The sequence below is a fragment of the Pan troglodytes genome, chromosome 19 (genome assembly GCF_028858775.2).
Source record: "Pan troglodytes isolate AG18354 chromosome 19, NHGRI_mPanTro3-v2.0_pri, whole genome shotgun sequence".
Lineage (NCBI taxonomy): Eukaryota > Metazoa > Chordata > Mammalia > Primates > Hominidae > Pan > Pan troglodytes.
In genome coordinates, this window is record NC_072417.2 from 61,524,121 (window position 1) to 61,545,110 (window position 20,990).

At 51.6% G+C, this 20,990-nt stretch overlaps 1 protein-coding gene across 4 annotated transcripts in view; it reads right to left on the reverse strand.

Moving 5' to 3' along the window:
* Nucleotides 1–20,990, reverse strand: part of NTN1 (netrin 1) — a 240,492-nt gene that overhangs the window by 64,030 nt on the left and 155,472 nt on the right. For all 4 annotated transcript variants that reach the window (XM_024350490.3, XM_016932409.3, XM_016932411.4 and 1 more), the window contains exon 3: nt 16,735–16,923. In XM_024350490.3, coding sequence (XP_024206258.2) covers nt 16,735–16,923 — 189 coding nt within the window. The remainder of the gene's footprint in view (nt 1–16,734; nt 16,924–20,990) is intronic.

Genomic DNA, 20,990 nt, shown 5'->3' on the forward strand with positions numbered 1-20,990 from the left:
GGGGGAAGCGGCCAGTGCATCCCCGCAGAGCCTTCCCTACCCAGGGCTGCCTCCATGGACCCTGCCCTGGAGGAAGAGCAGCGATGGGGAGCAGGCCCAGCCAAGCCCAAACGCACTCCGGAAGCTCTGACACTGGCCACCCACCTACCTGGAAACGGAGAATAAAAACCAAAATGGACCGACCTGAAGAGACTGCTTTGGCAGCAGGAAAGTGAAGTGCAGAAGCCCTTTGGAAGCCCAGGAGGAAGGCTTTCAAATACCTTCTCGGGAAGGCAGAGCCCGTAGCCCTCATCACGCCTGGGTGGAGGAGTCAGGATGGGGGGATACACCTTCCCTTGACAGGGTCAGCTTATGCGTTTTCACTCTGTCCTCAACCAACTCCCTGCCCCCAAGTTTTCTTGCCAACCCAGGGCATGGGAGGAGTGGGGTTTGAGGCCTGGTGAAGCTCTGGGGTTTGCCAGGTTAGAGGGAGTCACAGGGAGGGGTGGCTCCCCCAGCTGCTGCCCCCCAACACCTGACCCTACTTTGCAGCCAGGCAGCCTTCTGAATCACAAAACCCATAAACTGTAGCACTAGAGAGGGTCACTGTGATCATTTAGCTTAAAGCCCTGATTAAATGTGCAAACAAAGACGGGAGAGGTAAAGGAAACTCCCAGAGCCTCACAGGAAGGGAACGGCCAGGCTGGCAGCTGAAGCAAGGCCCGGGATTCTCAAGCCAGCAACTACGGCTCCACAGAGCAGGCCCACCACCCTCCTCCTGGGCTTGAAAGGGTGGAGAGGTGGGGTTGCCCACCCTGTCATGCTTCACGGAGGCTCTGTCGCTGTGTCCCAAGAAGCCAATTCTGGTAAGAGAGTAGCCACAGGACCTCAGGAGGATGTCCCACCAACACAGATGCTCAGGGCAAGAACAGCTATACCTGTAGGCACAGGACACCAGCGTTCCCTGCTAAGTCCTGCCTCCCTGAAGCTAGGCGGTGGCCTCAGAGTGTGGTGGGGAAGGGGAACACTGAAGGAAGAAGGCAAATGTCCTGCCCATGCCCCATCCTGGAGGCTGGAAGTGGGGAGTCGTCTGCAGTAAGGCGTCCGGCAGCAATTCCAGGTGTCCCCTCGTGGCTGCTAATCTGTTCCTCCTCCAAAAGGACCAATAAACCCAAGAATGCAAGTGAGAGCAGAGGCTCTGAAGCAGCCAGATTAGAACTTCCCAGCCAGCACTGCTGGGCGTGAGCACGGGAGTCTGTGGCTCAAAACACTACCTCTCCCAGCCCAGCCGGCCTCGGGCCCAGGAGTGGCCAATGAGGAGAATTAGGAAGAGGAGGGAGGGAGGAAGGTGGAGAAGAGAAGAATGTGAGGAATTGTTTGTTGAAGTTGTGTCTGGACATGCAAAACCTCCTGGAATCACTCAGAGTGAGGGTCCCGGGGCCGGGGGTGCCCCCATCAGGTGGGAGGAGGGTGGGGGCACAGGCCCTGGCACGGGGGCAGCCTACAGGGCTCCCTGCCTGTAGGCTGATGGAACTGCTCCAGTCTTGCTGCTGCTTCTTATAGATAGAAGTAATGCTGGGTTTTTTTTGTTTTCTTTTGAGATGGATTTCACTCTTGTTGCCCAGGCTAGAGTGCAATGGCGTAATCTCGGCTCACTGCAACCTCCGCCTCCCGGGTTCAAACGATTCTCCTGCCTCAGCTTCCCGAGTAGCTGGGATTACAGGTGCCCACCATCACGCCCAGCTAATTTTGTTGTATTTTTAGTAGAGATGGGGTTTTAACATGTCAGCCAGGCTGGTCTCGAACTCCTGACCTCAGGTGATCTGCCCGCCTTGGCCTCCCAAAGTGCTGGGATTACAGGCGTGAGCCACCGCGACCAGCCAGAAGCAATGCCTTTTGTTAGGAAATTGTCTTCTTAGATGTACCCTAAATTCAAGTTCATTCTCTGTTGTTTGTCTCTCTCGACAGTAAGAAAAGATCCAGCCTTGACGGCCCATGGAGATGTGCAGAAGAGGAGGCGGCGAGGAGGGGAGGCTGGAGAGGGTCTCTGACCTTTCCCTATGGTCTCTTAAATTCGTCCATGGTAGGAAGGGAGATGGAGCATGGGCAGTGCCTCTAAGTCGGCCGTGCGAATGCAAAGGGCCACAGCACAGGCTCCTACTGTCTTCGAAGCCCCTGATGCAAGCGTGAGCATCAGGGCCTCAGGCCGGCTGACCTCCCTTAGCCAGCTGGTAATCCTAAGATTCATGCCAAGACATTCTCCCCTCCGAGCTGATGGAACACAGCTGTGCACCAGTAACTTCTGGATCCTTGGATTTGGCTGAAGGGAGGTCACCAAAGGTTGCTCGGTCACTGCACGTTCAGAGCCAAGTCACATGTGGACACCCTCATTGGCCCAGGTTGTCTTTATCTTGGCAGCGGCCGACCCAGAGCAGACTCTGGGTGGAGTCAGGATGGTGCATTGTTCTCCCCCACAGCCCCTCACAGCCGGTGACCTGCTTAGCTGCCTGGGCTGGCACCAGCTGAGGTCTGGCGGAGTGAGGGCCATCCTCGGTAATGGCAGGGCCACTGTGTCTGCTGGGTGCGGCAGACACTTCCTAAGGGCCCACTCTTTGGTTCAACATGAGCTGATGCTTGCTCCTGGGTTTCCAAATCTTTCTAAGATTCTGCAAGAATCTGACCTATTCCTCTGGTTTATGGAGGCAGCAGGCTGACCTGTGTTTCCCCACCAGCAGATCATTGTTCTAGGAAGGGAGGCAATCAGGGTCCCAAAGGGGCTACCCAAGGCAGAGTATTCTTCAGCAGTAGCTGCCCCGTGCCAACTCCTGCAAACTCCTTAGCACATCCACACTCTCTCATACGTGTCGAATCCCTTGGTCCTTGCGACAGCCCTCTGAAATGTGCATGACAGCACAGAGGAGACCACGGACCAGAAAAGACAACTGCAGGAGAAGGCTGGGGGCTGTGCGGAGAGGTGGAAAGGGCCTGGATCTCTGAGGGAACTACCCTTTCTAAATGGCCCCCTTTGTATTTCTTGTTCTGCAAGGAGAAATAAGCTCCTATCTTATAATATGAAGTGGGTTTTCTGTTACCTGTACCCAGTGCAATCCTAACAGACTTGCCTGGAATTCATTCTCAATCTCCAGCCAAAGGAGATTACCCAAAGAACTTTTCCTAAAAATTCACAAATCGAGATGGCCCCCATTATACCCTGTGCAAAGTCTGAGTTTCAAGGTGTAGGGAGAGTTGACAGATGGCAATGCCATACTATGGCCTGGAAAGGGAGAATGTGACTGGCAGTGCCAAAGGAAGAGAGGCTGAGCCCAAGGGAAGACTCAGGCCCTGGCCTTGAGGAAGTCAAAAGCATCCTGCTGTAGTCCCTTGACCCTGAAATATACACAGACACATCGAAGTTCCTACTAACACACAGAGACTCACACATATTCCCAGAAACACACAGATACAAGCAGACTCCTAGTAATTCTCCCTCCCTCGCTCTCATCTACATACATTGACTCACAAACACACGGATTCTTATCTACAAACTCACCCACGCACAGACATATACTCAGATCCACAAAGCCACAGACACAGACACACAGGGCCACAGGGGGCAGGGGAGGGGAGGTGTGGAGTGAGCTGGGGAGAAGGTGGCAGTTAGGTGAGTGGAAGTCTTTTCCTTTGCAGGGGAGGTGGTGGGGGGTCCGGTGAGGGAGACAAAGAGAGAGCCTCCCTAATTCCTCTGAGAACGTGGTCTGGGTCAGAACATCTTCCGCCATAGGAAGCCGCTGGGTGGCTCCCATGTCCCTGGAAGTCAGCCACTTTTTTCAGAGGGAGGTCAATCCCTTCCATGGCAGGTCACCCCGTGTGCCAGGAGCAGGCAGCACCTGGCCATGGGAAACAATCTACCCGGGGATTTTTTCCATAAAGAGAAAGGTGAGGCCAGACGGAAGCCGAGGTCCCTGAGAACACGGCAGGATCAGGTTTCCCATGAACACTGCAGGCTGGAGAGCCTCCCAGTGAAGCAGAGAACCCACGCGGTCCTTGCTCTGGGTCATGAGACAGGGACAGACAGCTCAGGTGACCCACGCGCTTTCAGACAGGTAAGAGGGGATCCAGGTCTGGCCCCCCACCCTCCCAGTGACCCTGGGTTAGTGCCTTTCTCTCTCTGGACCACCGGTGGCTCATCTGTAAGGACAGAGGTCTCCCTCTAAAGTCCCACTGAAGTGACTTACAACTTAACAGGCTAAGGTTTTTGTCTCCCTGCTGGGTCCAAAGGAACCAGGGCAGCAGCCCCCACCCTTTGACCATCGCCCCGTCTGCTGTCATTCCTCAGTGTCTTGGCAAGAGGGCAGGGGAAAGGGCTCCTGTTGCAGGGCACACCGGGCCTTCCGTACACCCTTACTGCTGGCCCTGCCTGCACCAGCACCCACCTGCATGGTGCCAGAATCTTGTTGAGATTTGGTTTGTCGGTGAAGAGAGGGAGTACCCAGGGACTTCCGAGAGCCCTGGCAAAGCTGACCTGGATGGCAGGTGGTTCTCATCCTCAGTTTCTTGTGCCCAAGTAGCTGCCTTTTCCCACTCCCTCTGACACTCTCTGAAGGGATCCCTGAAGGCTCCTGGGCTCTGCCAGGGAGGAGACACACTCCCGAGCCTGGCACCCTTTCCACTGAAGCACATACTAAGGCTTTCCAGAAGTCTGTCCTGGGCTCCTATCCAGAGGTCTGGCTACTTTTCCTGAGGACTCTGGCTCCAGGGGCTCTTGAGGTCAGGCAGGACCTTCAAATGGCAGTGATCCAAGGCCACGTGTCCATAGCGGACAGGAAAGCCAGCTTGGCATGAGCTCCTCTGGAGCAGCTTCAGGTAGGACAGGGGAGACAGGACAGCCACAGCCCCACCCTCACTTCAGACACCACCACAGCCACCACCCAGGCCTCTGGCCAGTCCTGAAGTTCCGCTTCTGGCCTGATCTTGTGCTATGGGCTAAACTGTGTACTCCCTGCCACACACAATGCTGATGCGGAAACTCTAATCCCCAGTACCTCAAAGTTAGATGTATTTGGACATAGGGGCTTTAAAGAGCTGATTAATTTAAAGTGAGGTCACTGGGGTGGAACCTGATCCAACATGACCGGTGTCCTTACTAGAAGAGGGCATCGGGATACAGATGAGTGCAGTGGAAAGACCCTGTGAAGACACAGGGAGAAGACGGTTATCTGCAAGCCAAGGAAAGAGGCCTGGAGCAGATGTTTCTTGGAACAAAACCAGCCCTGCTGACACCTTGATCTTGGACTTCCAGCCTCCAGAACTATGAGACATAAACTTCTGTTGTTTAAGCCAATCAGTCTGAGGCACTTTGCAGCCTGCACTGACTAACACACCTGTGTGGAGCCTCAGGTAAGCATCTTCTTCTCCAGGACCCCCCTAGGCCTGTCCTGTACTCATGGGAAGGAAGACTGCCCCACCACTCCACCAATCAGCTCTTTCATCCCCTGGCTCCCTGTGGAAGTCACCACCTTTGCTGGAAGACGAAAACCTTCTCCATGGAAGGCCATGTCTCTGAGGGTCCCCAAAACCCCCACAGGCCAGCAGAGCAGCTCTCGGCTTCCATGATCTCTAGAGCCCCTGCTGGCTCTGATTCCCAACAGGTCTCACAGCTCACAGACCATCTGAGGGCTGTTCTCAAAAGGGCACTGGCAGAGGCCTTGAGCAGGAAGTGCTGCAGTTCCTAAGAGCCCTCAGAAGGCTGGCACGAGGTCAGAGAAGGGAGGCCGGCCCCATCAGCAGCCCCCTCCTCACCTGTACAGCAATGCAGGAGGTGCCCTCTGTTCCAGTCCAGAAGAAGAAAGGGCTCACACAGCAAGTGCTGAAGGCATCCCTCCCAAAGTCTGATGGGAAACTCCCTTCCTAGTCCTCACAAGACTTCCAAGGGACAGAGGAACGCAACAGACAGAGAAACCACCCTGCCCTGAATCTCGGGACATTGCCCCAGCAGTGAATGTGGAAATCTTGCTAAGTTTCCCCAGGGAGGGCTGATCCCTGGAGCCAATTGTGAGGCTCCATGTGACTCCAAGGCCTACAGCTCATGCCAAAGGGCTGCATCTGCCTGTGGCCCTCCTGGGCTAGGGGAGACAGTCTTCTCTGCTTTGAGTAGTATCAGTCTGCATAGGTGGACGCCATCCACAAAGAACGTAGGGGTAGACGAGGCCCTGTGGACAGGCCCCACGGCGTGGGCCAGGCTGCTCCCTGGCTGCTGTGGAGGTCAGGGAGGGCGAATGCAGCAGCTTGCTTGGTGCAGTGAGGACAGTCCAAAGAGTCAGCAAGGGCCAGCATCTTCAGAGAAAAGCAGGATCCAGAGGCTCCCCAGGTCCCCATATCTCTGGTGGGTGTCAGGCCTCTTGGGGGAAGCCTGGTGGGACCCTCACTAGAGGTGACACTGGAGAGAAGATGATGTCAGGCACAAAGAGGTGTCCAAGCACCCATTTCTTCCCCATTCCCCAAAACAGGAGTGAAGGATCAGCAACCAAAAGAAGAAACACAGGAAAACCAGCAGGGCATTCTGGAATGGAGCGGACCTAATGTAAGGTGGCGGCGAAGACACCAGGCAGGCAGGGCTTTTGGGGGCAGGGCAGACAGAGAGGCCAGGGGAGGGGAGGGAGTGCTGACCCAGGGAGACTGGTCTCTAAGTGAGTTCAGAGCTTTGAGGTATGGGAGATGGGGAACAAGGAGGCCCAAAGACGCAGTGTCAGAGAGCCCTAGGGAAGGAGTTTCTTCTTATTGCTATTATCATTTAATTTGCATAGAGTAAAATTCACTTTTTTTGGTGTAGTCTTATGGGTTTGTATCATGTGCATACATTTTTTTTTTTTTGAGATGTAGTTTCACTCTTGTTGCCCAGGCTGGAGTGCATGGGGCAATCTTGGCTCACTGCAACCTCCGCCTCCCAGGTTCAAGTGATTCTCCTGCCTCAGCTTCCTGACCTCAGGTGATCTACCCGCCTTGGCCTCCCAAAGTGCTGGGATTACAGGCATGAGCCACCGCGCCCGGCCCTCATGGTAGTTTTAACCTGCAGTTCTCTAATGACTAAGGACGTTCCGTGTATTTATTTGTGATCTGCCCGTCTTTGATGATGCTTCCATTCAAGTGTTTTGCCCATGTTTAATTGGGTTGTTTGTTTCCTTGCTGTTGAATTTTGAGAGTCGTTTACATCTTTGGGATTCAAGTCCTCCATCAGATGTGGGATGTGCAAGTATCTTCTCTTCATCTGTGGCTTGTCTTACAGAAGGAGCTTCTTTTTTTTTTTTTTTTTTTTTTTTTTTTTGAGACGGAGTCTCGCTCTGTCGCCCAGGCTGGAGTGCAGTGGTGTGATCTCGGCTCACTGCAAGCTCCACCTCCCGGGTCACGCCATTCTCCTGCCTCAGCCTCCCGAGTAGCTGGGACTACAGGTACCCACCACCACGCCCAGCTAATTTTTTGTATTTTCACCATGTTTCCCAGGATGGTCTCGATCTCCTGACCTCGTGATCTGCCCTCCTCGGCCTCCCAAAGTGCTGGGATTACAGGCGTGAGCCACCGCACCCCGCCTAGAAAGGGCTTCTTAAAAGGTTAGCCTGGCCGGGTGCAGTGGCTCACATCTGTAATCCCAGCACTTTGGGATTACCAGGTGGGCGGATCACCTGAGGTTGGGAGTTCGAGACCAGCCTGACTAACATGGTGAAACTGCGTTTCTACTAAAAATACAAAATTAGCCAGGTGTGGTGGTGCATGCCTGTAATCCCAGCTACTCGGGAGGCTGAGGCAGGAGAATCACTTGAACCCGTGAGGCAGAGGTTGTGGTGAGCCGAAGTCACGCCATTGCACTCCAGCCTGGGCAACAAGAGCGAAACTCCGTCTCAAAAAAAAAAAAAAAAAAAAAAGTGAGCCTGATACATTACTCAGTTAACTCTTCTCCTTCCAGCCTTCCAGTGCTCTGAGAATGGGACCCAACTCCTCTCCAGACACCAAGGAGCTGACTCTTCCCACCCCTTCCTCCCTCTCTTCCCTTCTGACCAAGGGCCCACCAAGCCCTTTCCTGCTTCCAGACTTTGGTTCTTCCTGGCATGTTCTTCCCTCAGCTTCCTTGTGGCTGTTTCCTCCCCACACCCCAGGTCTCATCTCAGATGTCCTGTCCGCGAGAAGCCCCTCCAGGGCCACCTTGTAGCGCAGCTTGCCCAGTTACTCTCTCCTTCCACCCTGCTGCTTTCCTCCATGTAACTCACCACAATCCATCATTATCTTCCTTTTTCTTCTTTGTTCATTGTCAACCTCCCATCAAAAAGCAAGCTCCAAGGGCCCATGTCTAGCATGCAATAAGCGTTACACAAACATGTGGTGAATCAAATGAACAAACAATCTTGTTACCAATTTGGATGTAACTCAGGCCAATCTGCCGTCCTTTCCTGGTGGGGAGAGGGGGGCATGTTGCTGCCCCTGCACATGTGGAGGAAAGAATGAGGGGGCAGGTGGGATGACGGTCCCCTCACATCCTAGGTCATCCGCAATCCAATGCCCCTGCACTCTCCACTCTTACATTCTCTGTGTTAACAAGGGAGGGAGGATCACTGAAATCTGAAGATAATCCCCAAACGTCATTTCAGCTGTCTGTGTCAACCTCCTCTGAAGCTATGCTTTCCTTTGCCCCAGCAGTTGCTAACGAGGCACAAAAGAATAAATGTTTCAAGTTGCACAACCTATCCTTTCCCTGCCACTTTCAGATCAAGGTGCAGACGGCAGGAAGTTGGGGGTAGGGGAGCCCCGTAATCCCAAACTGGGTTATTTGACACTCCGTGATCTAGTTAACTATAGTCTTCCTGCACCTGTTTTACAGCCAAGGAGAAAAGCACAGGTCTTGCAAATGATTCCCAGTGTGTGTGTGTGTGTGTGAGTGTGTGTGTGTGTGTGTCACAAGAGCTTGGGGCAGGAATAGGGCTGTACGACACAGTGGGGCAGGAGCAGGAACCTGGGTCCTCTGTCTGCGCCGCAGGTGAGGCAGCTCAGGCCAGCTCAGGCCTCCCAACAGCCCTAAGTCCCAGTCCAGTCACGGAGTCCCTCAGATGCTGCCTGGTCTTCCTTGGCACTTCCAGAGCCAAATCTGGATGTGCACAGCCCGCCCCCACCTCTCTGTGCTGGGTCTCCACAAGCAGCTGCTGGGCACATCTCTGCCCTTCGACTTGTCATCTTTGCTCCCAAAGCATGGAAATCCTTTATTGAGAGTGTGCAACAGCATTAGGGCCAACCCCTGGTGCCCTGCCCAGTCCTGTGGGAACTGGCTGCCAAGTCCACACTGGGGCTGAGCCCTTCAAGCAAGAGGGGCCGGTTCTCCCGAGGGCCACCACTCACCGAAAGAACCAAAGCAACCAGAGGGTCAAAGGAAGTGTCTCTGCTTTGTGTGTGTGCTGACAATGGCAGAGGGTTCTAGTGTTTCTGTTTTCTCTGACTTGAACAAATAATCATAATAGCTGCCATACATGGAACGCATGCTACATGCCCAGACATCCTCCACATCATCTCATTTAATCTGCACCATAGCCCTAGGAGGGAGGAGGGACTATTCTCCCCATTTGCAGATAAGAAAGCTGAGGCTACCGAGAGTAAATGTCTTGCCTCCAGAGGTGGAGCCTGAACTCTGGTCTGAATAACACCAAGTTCCATGCTTTTCAAAGCTCTGCATCCCAAACCTGTTTACTACCCCCGTGCCACCCGCCCCCGGCCCCATAAGTGCTCTCCTGGCAACAAAAAGCCCAAAAGACACTATTTCCTCAAGTAAAATGCCCTTAATGCTCTGGCCAAACCCAGAACTTCCGTTAACTTGGGGAGCTCAATGATCAGGAGTCTTTTCTGCTCAAGCACAGGAACCCCTGGAGATCCTCCAGGAATTTCTTTTTCTTTTTCTTTTTTTTGAGACAGAGTCTCGCCCTGTCGCCCAGGCGGGAGTGCAATGGTGCGATCTCGGCTCACTGTAACCTCTGCCTCCCAGGCTCAAGCGATTCTCCTGCCTCAGCCTCCCGAGTAGCTGGGATTACAGGCATGTGCCACCACACCCGGCTAATTCTTGTATTTTTAGTAGAGACAGGGTTTCACCATGTTGCCCAGGCTGGTCTCGAAATCCTGACCTCAGGTGATCCACCCGCCTCAGCCTCCCAAAGTGCTGGGATTACAGACGTGAGCTACCGCACCCAGCCAATCCTCCAGGAATTTCTATGTGGCATTTGGGGACAAGAGTGGTCCTGAGAGATCAGAGAACTCACATCCAGGGAGGTGAAAATGTGGATGGGCCAAGGGTGCCCAGGGAATGAGCACAGCTGGGCCAGGAAGACCCCGTTTGGCACAGTGTGCCACATGGGCCGAGTTACAAGATCAGGGACTCTTTCCATCTGTAAAGACTGCAATCAAACCACCTCCACCTAATTTCCTGGCTCTACCAGCTTTTCTGAGTCACCAGATCACAAACTTCACTGCTACAAAGCATTGTCCTATTGTATCAGGTTCTCCTACGAGGTTGACTACTTAAGAAGCATGTGGAATGTGGAATGTCAAAGCTGGAAGGGATTCAGAGGCCAGCAGCCTGAACATAATCCCACAGATGAGGAGACTGAGTAGACGTCTAGCGAGGTCACCAGACTTATCTGATACCCTATAGACTTTGAACATGGAGACAAATACGTAGGTAAGGTTTTTGATGCTCATGTCTCCCAAGGGAAAAGATGCATCCACACAGATCACAGTTGGAGTGAAACTCTTCCACTGGGAATTCTCTCTCCCAAATGCAGTATCTAAGGTGTCAGTTTCTCCCAGTAGGTACTAAACTTACCTGGCCATAATGAAGCCCACTCCTTGCTTTGGGGTCTCTGTCCTCAAAGCTGGAGCCGCTCCAGCCACTAAGTACCTTCCTGCCTCAGATGACCAACCCTTTTCCCTGCACCCCCCACAAAAAAACATGAAAGTGTAAATACAGGTAATGGAAATGTGACAGGGGACCCACATATTCAAAGGGTGCCCCTGAGGCTTTTATAGGGTGGGTGGATAATGCCTTAGAGTCAGGAAGACCAAGAAGGGTGGGGGCCCGGGAACTCTGCTGTGCTGTGAATAAATCCACAAATGATCAGATCTAAATACACATATTCACACACACACGTGCAAGCACTATCTATCTGGCACTGATGACTGTCTGATCTTGTGCCTTAATCAGGCTACACTAGCTAAGCTCCCAGCCTTGCCCAGTAAGATTTTTTTTTTTTTTGAGATGGAGTTTCACTCTCATTGCCCAGGCTGGAGTGCAATGGCACAATCTCGGCTCACTGCAACCTCTGCCTCCTGGGTTCAAGCAATTCTCCTGCCTCAGCCTCCCAAGTAGCTGAGATTACAGGCATGCGCCACCACGCCCGGCTAATTTTGTATTTTTAGTAGAGACAGGGTTTCTCCATGTTGGTCAGGCTAGTCTCAAACTCCTGACCTCAGGTAATCCGCCCGCCGTGGCCTCCCAAAGTGTTGGGATTACAGGCATGAGCCACCGTGCCCGGCCAGGATTTTTAAATTTAAAAAATTTAAATGCCCAACCTCCCAGTTTTCATCAAGATAATCATAAAAAAACATTTAAATTCATTGATGATCAATCTATCTCCTCAAAAGAATAAACCTGGGGTCTAGGCTGCCTACAAGTCTTCCCTTAATGCCACCAAGAGCAACTCACCATCCTCATTTCTTATTCTCTGTGGTTCTCAGTGTTGGTTACACATTAGAATCTCCAGGGGAGCTTTTCCAATTCCAAATGCCCAGATCGCATCTGGACCCATTAATTAAACCAGAATTTCTGGGGGTGGGATCCAGGCAGCAGTACTTTCAAATCTCCCCAAATGGTTCCAATGTGCAGCCAAGGGTGAGACTCACAGCATAAGTTACAGACAAATAATGCTGATGACGCCATACTGTGAAGGTGGAGAATCACAAATGAGAAAGTCATGGGGAGTCCCCTGCACACAGTGACACAAGGAAACAGAGGGGGCAAGACTGTGGTGTTCATTTCCTCCCCATCCAGCAACTCTTGGCTGAGCTGCCTAAAGAAATAAGGGGTGGACGGAAGTAGCAAGAACGTCCTAGCCAAGATGTGAGGACGATTGCATGCTTTTGCCCTGGCTAATTATTGCATCTTCTTGCTTGGGACTCAAGCACCTTCCTAGCCTTCATTCAACCACATGAACTGTGGGCTTGAAAGGGGGAAAGACAATGAGAGAAGGAAACAGGCAGCTCAGTGAGATGGAAATGCAAGCCCTTTGTACGGGGATGCTGGATGCAGTGGTTAATTTCTTAATTCTCATCACAATTCGGTTCACGGGAGACTCTTGGAATGTCTTTATCCATCACAGATGGTTTGGGAAAATGATAAATTAATATTGTTATCAATGGGGGCAGGGCCGAAATGGTTAAATAGCAATGTCGTCTTTGGTCGTCTTTGCCCGCTCTAAAGAGAAAGAGCCCCCAAAGTCCACAAAGAAGACAAATGGTAAACAAAACCTCCTGTCTTTTGACAGACTCCAAGATGAGTATCATTCACAGACCATTCGGCGGAGAAAAGGGAGAAATTTATCTCATCTGACTTTGTATAGGACAACAGCTTGCACCATAACGAGGCCGTCCCAGTGCTGTGAAATCGCACTGAATAGCTGGAGAGTGCAGCCGCCTGTTCCCCGGGTATGTTTATTACAGTCCTTTGTACGCACCAACCCTGCCAGCTCTGGTTTGCTTCTAAACCAGGGGAGGGGAGAAAGAACCCAACAAATTTGTTGCTACGAAACTTCCCAAATGGGTCAACTACATAGTAATGTTTGGAATCTGATGCCCTTACTCCAAGCTGTTCTTGTCTGGGTCCACCCCTGCTCTACACTGGACAAGGTCCAGAGTCAGCCAATCACCAGCAGCATATGGGTGGCCTCGGCCCCCTGCCCAGGCCCTGAAAAGTCTGGGGTAAAGAGGCCCCAGAGGCCGTTCCCAAGCCAATTTGGGAGTCAAGAACCCCTGCCCTTTGTCCCTGTTCCCCTGTGAAATTCATCTGAAACAAAGCAAAGAAGTGCAGCCCTCACCTGAAGGCCTATGATAGGGCTTCCAGAAGTCAATCTCAAAAGATGGGGCCTAACTGGCCAAGCACGGTGGCTCATACCTGTAATCCCAGCACTTTGGGAGGCTGAGGTGGACAGATCACCTGAAGTCAGGAGTTCGAGACCAGCCTGGCCAACATGATGAAACCCCATATCTACTAAAAATACAAAAATTAGCTGGTTGTGGTGGCATGCACCTATAATCCCAGCTATTCTGGAGGCTGAGGCAGGAGAATCGCTTGAACCCGGCAGGCAGAGGTTGCAGTGAGCCAAGACTGCACCACTGCACTCCAGCCTGGACAACAGAGCGAGACTCCATCTCAAAAAAAAAAAAAAAAGCCAGAGCCTGGGGGCAGCACCACATCGACAAAATTTCCGAAGCCTCTGAGAGCAAACTGTCAAAGATCAAACCTCGCAAGGAACCATTTCCTTGAACCATCTGGCCCTGGGAATACAAGGCAGGAGGTGCTGGTGGTGGTGGTGGTGGAAGGGGGTTGACCAGGAGACCCGTGTGAAGATCTCAAGGGTACACATCCCGCCGGCATCTGAACTTCTCCTAACGATGGTTCCCACTAAGATCTCAGGGTCTCTTTTTGGTGGGAAGTGTCCCATATCCCATAAGAGCATGATACCAGGGAAGGAAAGAGCTGAGGGGAAAGATCTGGACTTTCCAGAGATGTCTTTCCTCACCAATCAGATGGCTGGACTTCTTGGGTCAAATTTTTGCTCACCAATCAGAGAGTAGATATTTTCTTGCCAATCATGAAGCAGACATCTCTGGGCAATGCTTTTTCTCACCAATCAGAAAGCAGAAACCTCAAAGCCCTGTCTTTCCTCACCAATCAGGTGGCAAATATTTTTAAGTGTAGTCTTCTGTCACCAATCAGGTGACAAGTTCCTTGAAGCACTGTCTTCCTTCACCAATCTGATGGCAGTTTCCTTGAAACACTGTCATTCCTCCCCAGTCAAGAGGCACTAAGAGTCCCACCCTTTCCTGCCACATTTCTTCAGTAGAATTTGCCTGTGTCTTTCTGAGTAGAAAACCATCCTTAGGTTTTCCCGTCCTGTGAGATATTTTCCCAGGGTTCCCACCAAGGCCGGGGCAGCTGCTGTCCATGGCTGGGAAGGAAAACACAGCCACCTAGGCTGGCCACAATGTTGTAACTCATAAAACAAGAACACATCCTCATTTATTTGCATCTGACCCTCCTAGAAACCAGTAAAGGAAGGTGGGCAATATCATGCCATTCAGCCAGAGTGGCAGACCCCTGGAGAATGGCCTGCGGGTTCCCAGGACCCTGTGGCTTCCTGACGTCTCTCACTCTAAGTGGTGAGAGGCTGCAAATGGCTCTTGTCCCTGCCCACAGAAAGAGGGGGTAGGTGGAGGTGACCAGGGCCCTGCCCCTTCTTGCCTCTCTGGGAAACATACATTTCTAATCGGACAGCAGAAACTGGCATGACAGGAAGTGACCAGTGCCCTTTCTCACCCAGACCTTCTCACTCTCAGGCACAGGACTGCCCACCTGAGTGGCCGCTGTTGGGTAAAATTTCTTGGCTGAACTCCCAAGAAATCTATGTGCAAGCCAGCTGTTTACAAGACCCCTGGCCTCAATTTCTTCTGTAAAAGAGAGACAACAAACACTGGGCACAGGCAAAGGAGCTGGATACCTTCCAACTATGTTCTCTGGAAGCCCAAAGCCATTTCTCCCGGGGCTTGTCCTGGTCACACCTTTCTGGCATTGCAGATGTTTCTCGGGTCCCTTTGCCTGGGCCACCTTCCCATTCATTCTCTGCTCAGTCTTCTGGGGGATTCTCACCTGAAACTGTGATTTTTTTAAAAATGTGGAAACAGCCCAGCTACCTTTCTGTTCATGTTTCTCTTGGCAACCACCAGAGGCAGCCGTAAGTCCGCAGACACAGAAGGACACCTTGCTTGACCGAGGGAGCCATTCTACTTATGCCTGTGCATTTGGAATCAAAGGGATTTCTCCTGGAGGAGACAGATTGGGAACCTGTTTATTTTATTTTGAGAAAAGTGTTCCACATAAGCAGGGCTGGGTTGGATTCATGGGCCCCGTGCTCAGAAGGGCACCAGCTTGATTGAAACTCTGCTGTCCTTGTTTCAAAATTCTTAATGTCTTTGGAATAAGAAGCCCCCTACTTTTTTTTTTTTTCCCCAAGATGTTCTTTTTTTTTTTTTTCGAGACAGAGTTTTGCTCTGTCACCCAGGCTGGAGTGCGGTGGCGCGATCTTGGCTCACTGCAACCTCCGCCTCCCAGGCTCAAGCTATTCTCCTGCCTCAGCCTCCCAAGTAGCTGGGATTACAGGCAACCGCCACCACACCCAGTTAATTTTTGTATTTTTAGTGGAGATGGGGTTTCACCATGTTAGGCAGGCTGGTCTTGAAGTCCTGACCTAGGGTGATCTGCCCGTCTTGGCCTCCCAAAGTGCTGGAAGCCCCCTATTTTCATTTTGCACTGGGCCCTGCAAATTATGCAGTCAGTCCTGCACACAAGTGCCCAACATCTGGTGGACTTCCTGTTAAGAAGATGATACTTTTGCTTCATCCACACGCTGAGCAGTGGCCACAGAAGGGTTTCTCTCCTGCAGGACACCACCTGGGCCTGTCTGCCGTGGCTTGGGACCCTGGTGTGTTCGGGTCTACACAAGTCCAGGCCAGGACCCCACCCATGCCGAGGTGTTGCCCATGAGCCCTCAGAGGTAAATATCTTCTTGGGAAGCCATGTTCACGGCAGGCCCTGGCCTTAGGCCACAAGTTTTGCAGCAGGAAAGCCCTGGTTCCTGGAATTCCCAAAAGATTTTGTGGGGTGGGGGGGCCCCGCTTCTCACCCTCCAGCATCACTGAATTCTCTGGCATTTCATCAACTTCTCTGAATCATCTGACCATTGCTTCATTTTTGTTGGTACGAGAAAAACAAACAGCAGAAAGTTAAAACATTAGTGCTTGCTTCAGTGGACGAAAATAGTCTCCCGTCTCCTTTTAATTTTTTTTTTGTCCTGAGAAGTAAAGCTATTTGCAGATGGATTAAATGTTCCTTCTGAGACCATGCCCCTGAAACTGCCGACTTCGCTGTGACTGTACGTGTGTGTGTGTGTGTGTGTGTGCGTGTTTCGGGGGGGAGTGAGGGGCGGTGCACACATATCCAAAGAAGTGAGTCTGCGTGCATTTGGTGAAAGAGAGTCCTTTGTCCCAACGGTAAGCCTGGCGAACATGACTTGCAGCCCTCTGGTATGCAGCACACCTGTGCAGAGGAGAAGCCCAGGAGGGGGAGGGGAGGGAGAGGTGTTGGCGGCCGCAGCCCTGCACCCTTGTAGGGGATCACACCTTCTCCTTTCTTCTCCTTTGAGCCATGTCTCCATCACCCCTTTGTTTTGGCTTACACCTCCAAATACCAGGGAGGCCTTTGTGTGTGTGTGTGTGTGTGTGTGTGTGTGTGTGTGTGTGTGTGTGTGTGTGTCACAGAGAGAGAAAGAGAGAGAGATGACCTCAGACAATGCCAATTTGTACAGACTGGAAGAAAATAGACAAGGAAGCGAGGAGGGAGCGGGAGGACTGATGTTCCCAGGGTCTCCCCAGCCCCCCGCCCCGCCATGTGTAGCCCACCTTTGCAGGCCTTCCGGTGGGTGATGGGCTTGCCCATGTCGCGGTAGTAGCCCTCCTTGCAGTAGTGGCAGTGGCGGCCGGCGGTGTTGTGGCGACAGTTGAGGCAGACACCTCCGCTCTTGCGCCCCGAAAGCTTGTAGAGCTCCATGTTGAAGCGGCAGCGCCGGGCATGCAGGTTGCAGTTACAGGCTGCAGGGGGAGACAGAGAGAGGTGTCAGCCGCAGGGGCGTGGGGAGGACAGGCACCCATGAGCGTCAAAAGAAACCCCACACCTCAACTCCTCCCTTCTCCACTAGCAGAGCCAGGCAGGCAGACTTGTGCTCCAGGAGCTCCTCCTCGGCTCCTCCTGTTTGTACCCGTAAGCATTTATTGGGCACGTAACAGTACATAGCTAAGGTTCTCCCAAAATTCTTATGTTGAAGCCGTGACCCCCAGTACCTCAGAAGGTGACCGTATTTGGAGATAGAGTCTTAAAACAAGGCCCTCAGAGTGGGCCCTATGCCAGTATGACTGTGTCGTTGTAGGAAGAGGAGATGAGGACACAGAGAGACGCAGGGACGCATGTGCACGGAGGAGAGATCCTGTGAGGACGTTGCCAGAGGGCGGCCATCTGCAAGCCACGCAGAAGGGCCTCCAGAGCAACCAACCCTGCCAACACCTTGATCTTGGACTTCCAGGCTCCAGAACTGTGAGAAGTAAACGTCTAGCGTTTCAGCCCCCAGCCCGTGGCACTTTGTTGTAGCAGCTGAGCAAACTACTGAGGCCCCTGCTGCCAGCCTGGCTCCCCTTCTCCCCCTCCTCCTCGTCCACCGAGGACTCTGGGGCCTGCACACCATCGTTCTTCCCACCTCAACCTGTCCAGCTTCCGGAGGCTGCCCAGCCCTGCTCTGGGGAGAGGACCCCCACATTGTCAGCTATGGCTCTGCTCCACCTGTTCCCTCCCCATGAGCATTGCTCAGGACTCAGCTCCCTTTCCCTGCCCACCTCCACACCCTCCCCATCTGTCTCCTTCACCACTCATCATCTCTGTGCTCCCAACTCCCAAATCAGTATTTCCAGCTTCAGGTCTGGGGTCTCCACTTGAACCCAGAGTCACCTGCCCAACATCATTCACTCCTTACCATCCTGCCCTCAGGTTCCCTGTGGCTTGAGCTGAGCCCCGCAGGCTCCCCTCAGCATGATCAGCAGAAGCACGATTTCTTTTTGTTTGTTTGTTGTTTTTGAGATGGGAGTCTTTCTCTGTCGCCCAGGCTGGAGTGCAGTGGCCTGATCTCGGCTCACTGCAACCTCCGCCTCCCGGGTTCAAGCGATTCTCCTGCCTCACCCTCCTAAGTAGCTGGGATTACAGGTGCACGCCACCACGCCAGGCTAATTTTTGTCTTTTTAGTAGAGATGGGGTTTCACCAAGTTGGTCAGGCTGGTCTTGAACTCCTGACCTTGTGACCTTCCCACCTCAGCCTCCCAAAGTGCTGGGATGATAGCCGTGAGCCACCGCACTCAGCCCAGAGCAGGATTTCTAAGCACCAATCTGAGGGCGCCCATCAGGATCAAGTCGAAAGCACTCGGCATGGCCTTCAGGGCTCCAAATAAGCTGGTCCTGCCTTGTCCTTCAGCCTCTTGCTCTTTATGCTCCAGTGATTCCAAACTTTGGTCTGTTTCTAGAGCCATGTGCAAGGACCCCTCGCCTGCCCCTCTGGGGCTCTGGACATGCTGTTCCCTTCCTCCCAGGACACTCCCGTTTTATCTGGCTGCCTCCTTCTCATCCCCCAGGTCTTGGTTCCAATGTTACTTCCCAGCCCTGCTCCACCCCACCAGCCTGGCGTGGGCACCCAGCATGGCCTCACACAGCTTTCCTTGTGCCACATCAGGATTGCCTGTCACCTGCCTTCTTCTTTAGGCTTCCGACCCCAGGGTTACTCCAGCACAGGTCTGGCCTCTTCTCGTTCACTCCACAACATGGTTTCATGCTCAGTGTGTTCTAAATCACATTTTATAGAATTTCTAAAGAAATATATGCTGGGTTTTGTTTTGTTTTGTTCGAGGCAGGGTCTCACTCTGTTGCCCAGGCTGGAGTGCAATGGCACAGATCTTGGCTCACTGAGACCTCTGTCTCCCGGGCTTGTCAGATCCTCCCACCTCAGCCTCCCAAGTAGCTGGGACCACAGACATGTGCCACCATGCCCAGCGAATTTTTTGTATTTTTTTGTAGAAACAGGGTTTCACCATGTTGCCCAGGCTGGTCTCGAACTCCTGGGCTCAAGATATCTGCCTGTTTTGGTCTCCCAAAGTGCTGGGATTACAGGTGTGAGCCACCACACCCAACCTAAGAAATATATATTTAATTCATGCCCTCAAAAAACAAAAGCAGGAAGAGAAAGGAACACACTCTTATTTCTACCAACCACAGTTGCTACAGAGATCTTTCCTTTCAGGCTTTAATTAACATTTGTTCAGTTGTAGAGCTATTTAATTCTTTCCTACAAACACAGATCATACTTTTATACATCTAGTTTTGTGGGGGTTTTTTTTCATAATAATGAACATTTTCTTGTGTCAAATACTGATCTTCACAATGTTTAAAAGTTGTCCGGGCTGGGCACGGTGGCTCACAGCTATAATCCCAGCACTTTGAGAGGCCAAGGTGGGCAGATCTCTTGGAGCCAGGGGTTTGAGACCAGCCTGGCCAATATGGTGAAACCCCGTCTCTACTAAAAAATACAAAAATTAGTCAGGCATGGTGGTTTGCGCCTGTAATCCCAACAACTTGGAAGGCCGAGGCAGGAGAATCTCTTGAACCTGGGAGGTGGAGGTTGCCATGAGCCACCACTGTACTCCAGCCTGAGCCACAGAGCGAGACCCTATTTCACAAAAATTAAAAACTAAAAAATAAAATTCCTCTGGCACTGTGTTGCATGGCTATGCATAGTGGGCCTCTTGGAGTTGGAAGTGGAGGCATTTAAAAGAAGGACCTCCCAGGGTTGGGCAGCTATAGGTTGTTTCCCATTTTTCACTATTATAAATGTTAACTACCTTTGAACATAAAGGTAACCACCTTGAACCACCTTTGAACATATATATTTGTGCTCTGCTCCAATGACTGTTGTAGTGCAAATATCTCTAGATGGAATTACTGGGTTGAATTTTGAATCTACATGTTTTTATATTTTTATTTATATTTATTTATTTATTTATTTATTTATTTATTTATTTATTTATTTATTTATTTATTTGAGATGGAGTCTCGTTCTGTAGCCCAGGCTGGAGTGCAGTGGCGTGATCTTGGCTCACTGCAACCTCCACCTCCCAGGTTCACGCGATTCTCCTGCCTCAGCCTCCCGAGTAGCTGCTATTACAGGCGCCTGCCACCACACCTGGCTAATTTTTTGTATTTTTAGTAGAGACGGGGTTTCACTATGTTGGCCAGACTGGTCTCGAACTCCTCACCTCGTGATCCACCCACCTCGGTCTCCCAAAGTGCTGTGATTACAGACATGAGCCACTGCGCCCAGCCCTTCTACATGTTTTTAACATTGGCTCCAAATTGCCAAACTGCCCTCAAGAAAGGCTGTACTGGCTTATACACCTACCAGCAGGATATGAGAGCTCCTATTTCACCACGTGCTTGAAAATAATAATATGCATTTGGTATCGGCATTCTTTTTAAAAAACCTTGGCCACTCTGAGAGAAAACACACACACACACACGATTTTAATTTGCATGTCTTTGATTACTAGGAAGGTTGGGCATTTCCCCATGTATTGTTTTTCTATTTATATTTCTTTTTTGCGCATTGCCTGTTCATGCCATTTGCCCAGTTTTCAGATAAGGTGGACTTTTTTCATGCTGTCTAGTGATCAGGAGGATTAAACATCGTTTGTCTTTTCTGCCATATAGGCTGTAAATATTTTTAAGTTTCTCATTCACATGTTACTTTAATTTGTGATCTTTGGAAAAACATGTGCCTCTTTAATTTTTCTCTCTGATGTTATGACAAGCTTCTTTAAGTGCTCTTCCTAGAGTCACTGCCAAGTCACTCACCCATTAGTCATTTCATTTACAAATAGAGGTGGACAGGGCCCTAGAGAAAGCAGTGTGGGATGCAGGAGAAAAGACAGCTCCTGCCCTGAAGTCTGAAAGCAGCCAGAAGCCAAGTTAGACCAGGGGATGAGTCCCAGAACCTTGCTAACTGTCCTCCGGCAAGTGTTCCCAGGGCTGAGTTCAACCAAGTGCAAAGGAAGAGGCTGCAGCTGCACCT